The sequence below is a fragment of the Papilio polytes genome, unplaced genomic scaffold, assembly GCF_000836215.1.
Source record: "Papilio polytes unplaced genomic scaffold, Ppol_1.0 DF822067.1, whole genome shotgun sequence".
In the NCBI taxonomy this organism is placed as follows: domain Eukaryota; kingdom Metazoa; phylum Arthropoda; class Insecta; order Lepidoptera; family Papilionidae; genus Papilio; species Papilio polytes.
Window position 1 is genome coordinate 4745090 of NW_013527137.1, and position 8279 is coordinate 4753368.

The following is an 8279-nucleotide window of genomic DNA, read 5'->3' on the forward strand; positions in this document are numbered from 1 at the left end:
GGGCGTTATCTCGGTTCCTCCAACGCATTTTTCTGGGGCCACGGCATCGATTCCCAACCTAGAATGACCTCTATCAAATCACACGTCTAAAACATTGTCATCCATTTCATTCTCCTTGCAAAACTGAGTTTCAGGTAGGCTAGATCTACAAAGAGATGGATAGATTGCGTGAAAGGTGATATAATTAAGAGTGTGACGACTGAGATAACGAACGAGAGATGTTGAGGAAGAAAATTACGTCGACCTCACATAGAGTGTGATAAGATGTTTCGAAAACTGAAACCCAGTTATAGCAATCTGTAGTCTCTAGTCCCAAGTAGCAATTTCGTGGAGTTCGACTAGTAACATGTTTCAACATTAATGTAATATTCTCAGATGGTGACGTACGGGTAACATTCTTCAACAACAGCATCACGAATGTAACAGAGCTGCCGTCGGTCCCTGGGAACAGGATAGCGATCATATTTAAATCCAACGCCATCGTGGAGATAGAGGACGGCGCGTTCTCTAACATACAACGATTGGTTTACTTGGACTTGAGCAATAATCAGATCTCGGGTAAGTCTTTATCAAGTATCTAATTGCCTACATTTAAATTTTATTGTTCTCTTATACAATTGAATTAAAAAAAATGATTTATATGTTAGTTTAAGACAAAAACTGAGACTATAACAATAAAACACAATTGCACAATGATCTTAATCTAGATCATTCTTTAATCTCCAATCAAAAGAGTCGCCGCATAAATTTTAATAATAGTCATCCGACCCAGTTGCCCGCTTTCTCTTAAACGTCGACGTTTATAGGTCGCGCAGAATCGCTAATAAGGTGAATACGTAAAGCCTGTGACGTCATTATGGTGACAGAACGTAAGCAATACCTGCCGTACTTTAAAACATTACATAAATGTAAACCACTCTTACAAAGTCTATATATACCTATACTGAGAGTCTTTTAGGCAACATTTATAATAGATGTCCTAAACTCAAAAAAAAAGAGAAAAAATATTATCTACATACTCGGCTACAACTGTTTTCGATTGTCGAACCCACGATTGTGGAAACAAACGACACCTGGAAATTTAAGAGTTCATCCAGTGTTAGAGAATACAGAGGGACAGACACAAAAGGTGTCTTGAAATCATGTGAATATTGCATAAATTAATAAAAAAAAACAGGTACAAGATTGCTCTGCTCCACGTACCAAAAGGTACAACGTTGTATACTATGGTACTATAATGTAAGTATTGTTTTTAGGTGACGTACTAAGGAGTGAAATCTTCCAAGGGCCATACAACAACACAGTGTATAATAGCATAGCACTGGAGACTTTGAATCTGGGCCGCAATCAGATACACTCCCTGGACAGATACTTATTCCAGTATACGCCGAATTTAACACGCTTATATCTCAATAACAACCCCTTTGAGATATTGGACCATGTCACTGTGTTAGCTCTCTCCAGTGCCACCAACTTACAGGTAGGTTTAGATTTAAATAAACTTACAAAAGGTTTATTAATTTGTTTGCATCACCGAAAATCATAAACGTTTACAATTAGAGCAATCATTTTAGAATAAATCAAGATTGTCTACTATTAAAAAAAAGTATCAAAGCGCCTTATCATATTCGTTTGAATAGCTTTCACTTACAATGACGTTTTATTTTGCCAGTTTATGCAAAACATATTAGCATTAAATTTTCACATAAACGATCCGCTTGAGTTGAATAAATTGCTACATAGTGCTACATAGTATAGTGCGTACACTACACTATGTAGTTTCTAATACTTGATAACACTTCAATAAACATAACATCTCAAGTAGGCAAACCTTACCTGGAATACGTCATTAGAAAATTCAACGTCATTAATATTCATTGAGAGGATCAACTATTTTTGATATAATATGCATGCAAACATTTATATTTTAGAAAGTATTATTTTCTCCTTATCTAAATTAACAAAAATCTCCTTGTTAAATACCGAAGTAAATAAAAACGATTTCATTATGGTTGTCACTTCAAGTAGAGGGATTTATACAAAAAGTTTAAAATAAAATAGAACAAAGTTCTTAAACAACATATAACTGAATATATAAGTGGTTTCTAGTTAGATTGTATATGTATATAAATAGGCGTATGTCACGATATCGCTGTTAATTCAATTATAAATACCATTACAATTATTGATGAAAATCGATTAAGTTAAAAATACCGGTTGTAGACTCGCTTCCCACGTGAATGAGAATAATTTACATAACTTCATCAATCTTCACATAACTCTTAATTTTATTAAAAAAAAAAAACAATAAAAAGTACATTAACTATAAAAACAAATCCTTAAAGGAAAACTTTCCCTTGTCCATATTACGTCCATCCTCATCATTCAACATAGAAAAACATTCATAAACTGACGTCTACTATAAAAATTTTTATTTAACATCCAAATGGTATTAAAAACTAACACATAAAGTATTCAATAACATGCACCTTTACCATTGCACAGATCGCGACTGAATCAATAAACATTTTATCGTTAAAAAAAAAACAAAACGATCGTGTTATCAGAGAAGGAGGTTTGAATTATATACCGGTCCGGACAAGATTATAAATTATCGAAATGACACACGTATCGACAATGGGAATTTCCCCTCGAGCTTCTCCAAAGATATATCGAATCATTTAGAACAATGGAAACATGAAATGAGCGCTAAAATGCCGTATTATGACAACTTCTAATTTTTTAAGTTCAATGCTATTTTCATATTTTTTGGAATTACAGGAACATAGTATTTTGTTTGTAGTGTTAAATGATAGAGTGTGCTCGTTTGTCAAGGTATAAAAATGAAAGTTTTCTATCTCATGACAGTAAAACTATATCAAATATAGATATGATTTTGAATTATTTTCTTAAGAAATTTCTCAGCTGTTTCCTTCATTATAAAAGTCACATTTTCCTAAATGACTAATTTAACGTGGATTTAGTTATCAATATACTACGTGGCTGTTTACGTCGATTCTTACTTGTATTTGCATATAGATGTATAAGATAAGATCAAAACAATATTAATATCAAGTTTACCTTTGTAAATAACTTTTTATAATAGGTTTAAATATAACCTTATTAACACGATTCGTAATAGAATTATACTCAAAGGTTGTTCATATTACGGGAATCATAAGTAAAACATGCATTTAAATACTCTTAAATGTACAAAGTGATCATAATAACATGAGACTTGTAGCAATGACGTTGCAAACGCATCACATACATCATACAAAAAAGGTCAATCATAGAATAAATAAGAAAATTAGCTAAAACGAAAACTTCGTCGTATATTGTACAAGAAAGGACAGAGAGCGAAAAGCTTGTTAGTCACAACCCGCGCAGTCATATTACGCATTTCCTTAAATCTATTTTTTCTATACATATAATAAAATTGAAGTGTCTGTAATATCAAAAGGAAAAATTTCAGATTTCGAGATGATTTATTTACGTTGCTGATAACGAAAATCTGTTTATCCGCAAACCGCGTTTGTTCCACAATTTCCAAAACGACTGGGCCGATTTCGACGGGACTTTCACTAGAGGGTAGCTGACACAGATAGGCATATTATAGGCTACTTTTTTAAATTCCGCGCTGTCAAAATGGCGTAACGGGTGGTCCAAATTTGCGCTAACGCAGTTTGCGAACGACAGCTCGTCATAACTAAGTCTTATGTTAAGCATTATTATTTAAGATAACATAAACTTGAGGTGTACCTAACAGTTTACGATTTTCACAATTGCAATTTCAGGTCTTAGATTTGTCAAAAACGGACATCGATTCTATACCTTTAGACGCGTTTAGAGGTCTAGTGAACTTGCAACAAATAGACTTGTCCGGCAACAAGTTTGTCAATGTGCCTGAGAGTCTGAGTATAGTTGGCAGCACTCTGCAGTACCTCACGTTCAACAACAACCCAATTGTTGAACTTAACGATGACAGCTTTGTTGGTAAGTTGCATAATTTTAACCGGTAACTTAGTCCCCTTGGTTCAACTATACGCGTCTAACTATAGCAAACATGCTAACTAAAGACAAAACGAGTCTACAGAAGTTAGAGTTAAGTTTTCCGAACTTTTGCTTTTATTTATAGAATTTTATTAATCAGTTTCTTAGAAAAAAGCCTGAAATATAATAAAACATGAAAGATACAGATGACAAACTAAAGCAAACAATATAATATGTATTACGCAGAACATTTCTTGTTAAGTCTACAAAACGAAGGAGGGGATCGATAAAAATGATGTATTTGTTCGTGGAATTACATGATAAAGTCATTAATAAATACGCATTGACAGATGTATTGATATCGCCGGATAACATACATGCGTCAACATTCCTTTTTTTAGGAAAATAATGAGCTGATGAAATTAATAATTATAGACAGGGCACACCTGCGTTAAAAATTAATAGTAATATGTACTTCAAATTAAAGAGAAAATACTTTACATATAAGTAACTAGTTTCGCCTGCAAATACGTCCGCGTGGAATAAAAAAAAGCACGTAGCCTATGTGTTCTTCCAGACTATCCACTACATCTATGCCAAATTTCTACTTATGTCTACATACTATAACAAACATCTTTCCTTCCATCTAAACTTTTGCATTTATAATTTTAGGTAATAAGTAAGATAAGTTAAATAATAGACTAGACATTAACACATAATAACAAAGATAACTCCAAGAAAATTTAAGAACAATAATGTTTGTTTAACCCGATATAAATTCACTATGCATTGTTTACCATTTTCTATCCTTATTAATATGAATAAATGAAAATATTACAAGCTTTTATGTAAGTTTTATAAAACTGATTTCGATATTTTTAACTACAACGCGGAAGTGATTGTAATTGAGTTTACGCGTGTACGATACCGCGTCGATTCAGATAGAATCGGATGTAATAGTTACATCATGCCAATTCTCCATTTTACAAACAAAATATTACTATCATTTAGTGAACGAGCTTAAATAAAACAGTACATTTTAAAGATAGCTCTTGCTCGCAACTTCGTCCGCGTGAAATAAAAAGAAAACAATAAAAATATAGCCTGTGATACTGATAACATAGCTTTTAATGGTGAAAGAATTTTTGAAATCGCCCAAGTAGTTTTTGAGTTATTTCAATACGTACAAAAATACAAATCTTTCCTCTTTATAATTTTACTATAGACTAATTGTCTTGTCTCCATCGAAAAGAACATAGTTAATAAATAGAAAGAAAAGAAATTGGGATATTTAGAGTTGGAAGAAATCTATTTTTTATGTATTGCGTGCTATGAAGAACTCGTATGTAAATTAAAAACGACATAATAAATTAATAAAACGATAACTATTTTTTTTAATAGGTCTTAGCAATCTATTGGAACTAGAAGTCGGCGAAAATCGTTATTTGGAGGAAGTCAAAAGAGGTACATTTACGCCTCTTAAGAAGTTGCGCATCTTGCATCTCTGTCACAATTCTAATCTGAGATACATCAGTCATAACGCATTTAGAGCTCTTAAGGATAAATGGACATTGAAAGAGGTATAAACCAATCAGTATATTGTATTTCTACTATTATTTAACCTCCCCCCCCCTCCCACCATGGGTCATTTAACTCTTTATTATATTAAAGGTCTAAATTAGTCAACAAAAAAGCTTTTATATCTGTCTCTGTCCACTCTATTAAATTTAAAGGATGTGAAAATTATGTAAAAGCAGTAGCTCTAGAATATTCTCTTACTAGCTTTTACCCGCGACTTCATCTGCGCGGATTTTACATAAAACTTCGTGATTAACCCATGCATACATACTATTAGTTTGACATATGACAATATGATAAAGCATTCTATTTCTAGAAATAGCCAAAAAGTAGTCAGTGGTTATGTAAAATCATTATGAATCATAGAATGGTATGTCATAAGGATTATCTAAGATATGCAATAGTAGCAAGCAATAATAATGTACAGATTTAGTAATTACTAGCTTTCATCCGCGACTCCGTTCGCGTAAAATTATAAAAAAACAAAAGCCTATGTGTTTTTCCAGACTATTCTCTACATCTATACCAAATTTCATCGAAATCTGTTCAGCCGTTTAGGCTACAAACTCTAACAAACATCTATCCATCTAAACTTTCGCATTTATAATATTTATAAGATTACCATAATTTAGATGTGTTAACACAGATTTTCAATTTCATCTTACAATCACATAATGTAATCATAAAGTATGTCTAATTTGATTTGCCCCACTTTGGAATGCTTACACGACAGCTTCAAAACTGGGTCATCTGTGTAATCATTTTATGCTTATTTTTGTATCAGTCAATATGTTGCAAAATTTATCAAAATAACGAGGGCAATAATTATTATAAAAATTATATATTATTGCTCACGACTTTAGCCGCGTAAAATTAAAATATTAACAAAAAAAATATAGCCTATGTTACTCACAGATAAATTACCTTTCTAACTGTGAAATAATTAAAATCAGCCCAGTATTTTTTGAGTTATTTCAATACAAACAAAAATACAAATCTTTCCTCTTTATAATATTGAATATAGATATATACGGATTATTATCATGTTATATTTCTTATAGGTATATATGGATGATAACAATTTAAGTGAACTGTCAGCAGATTTAATGCCATGGAGCCAATTAAAGATTCTAGGGATGACTGGAAATAGTTGGCTTTGCAACTGTGACCTTGCAGAGATCATTACTAAACAAGAGGCAGGGACTAAATTTAAAGATGGAGATATCCCATAGTAAGTATAATAACATAAGATATGCCAAACGAAATTATAGATGTCAATGTTATAAAATTATAATCTTAAAAACAATAAGACTTAATACTTTTAGAAATCATAAATCAATAATTTCCGTTTTTTTAGTTGTGCGGCACCAATGAAATATGCTGGAACCTACGTAACAAATATATCCATGGCTTTTTGTCCAACTTTTGACTCAACATTTGCCAACAAACGAGGATTCTCCATATCAAATTTAAGACCAAAACATGTTCTATGGAGTATATTTGGTGTAGCAGTAGTTGTTTGCATTGGAATGTTGGTAGGATTGCTTGTGAACACAATCAAGGCTTTCTATAATAAAAAGCTACGGAGCCAACCTATTCGTTACATCAACCTACACTCCGATACAAGCTATGCTTGAAAAATAAATATATTCTATTATAGTTTGTGTAAACTTCATATCTTACTCCAATATAGTATTGATTAGATAAAAAATTACATATCATTGATTAGTTGTAAGAATAAAATTGCAATTAATCATTGTTTTATTTAAACTCACCTCTTTTGAACCGGAAAGTGAATTTGCATACTGAAGAAACTGTTCTAGGAGCCTTTCTGATTTGTGAGTTAATTCTCTAAATGTGTGAAATCCATCAAGTTTGTGTGCACAACTCCCACAGACCACCTGTGGCAGCATATCTTCTGGTGATACCTAGAAATATTATCATGTCATTAATTCAAATACATTAGTTTCGAAACTTCACAGTCATTCCTACAGATGATGTGGCCAGTGACCTTTTGCAAGTATAATCATAGATGGTGAGTCATTGCTAGTCAATCTGATAATACACAGTATAGCAATATCCTGCTACCTTTGCTCAATTTAGATGGAAGACAAGTTGAAGATAACACTGTAGGAGTGCAGTCCCCCACATTATGAGTATCTAAATATAGAGAATATTGCTTCCGAAAATAGCAATATGTATGTGGTTAAAATGAGAATATGTAGAGAGCAGCATTAGGCTGGAGGACGTCGGAGGTGACGGGCTGAGGACGCGGGGGTCGGGCGGTCGGCGGTAGCTCACCACGGAGCGATCATCTCAGCGCGCTCCTTTGTTATCAGCGGCGACTGATACAGCGTCCGCCACCCGCCTCGCCTATCACTTCCAAGAACGACATTAGTCATACAGTCGAGCACTCGACGCGTGGGCCGTAATATGATATCACAATGCGAAAATATCCAACACCCGCGAGAAAGTTAATGGCGCTTATCAGTATCCACAATCTCTTACGCTTAGACTAAACTTTCACACGAGAAAACGGCATCTTCTTAGCGGTAAAAGATAAAATATTATTCAATAAATTACCATTATTGATAAATATGTCGTTATCATCTCAGATAGTTGTGATTTATCCTTATCACGATCGAATATTGGAAGTTTAACATCACTGCAATTATCGCCACAGAATGATAAACAAAGGCGACACACTG

The 8279-nt window shown here is 33.0% G+C and overlaps 1 protein-coding gene across 4 annotated transcripts in view; it reads left to right on the forward strand.

Moving 5' to 3' along the window:
- LOC106107377 (insulin-like growth factor-binding protein complex acid labile subunit) overlaps positions 1-7285 on the forward strand; it is a 12377-nt gene extending 5092 nt beyond the window's left edge. For all 4 annotated transcript variants that reach the window (XM_013288216.1, XM_013288217.1, XM_013288215.1 and 1 more), the window contains 6 exons: positions 376-558; positions 1257-1480; positions 3798-3996; positions 5395-5573; positions 6633-6802; positions 6929-7285. In XM_013288216.1, the coding sequence (XP_013143670.1) occupies positions 376-558; positions 1257-1480; positions 3798-3996; positions 5395-5573; positions 6633-6802; positions 6929-7208 (1235 nt within the window). In that variant the 3' untranslated portion in view covers positions 7209-7285. The remainder of the gene's footprint in view (positions 1-375; positions 559-1256; positions 1481-3797; positions 3997-5394; positions 5574-6632; positions 6803-6928) is intronic.
- Positions 7286-8279: the final 994 nt, after the last annotated feature.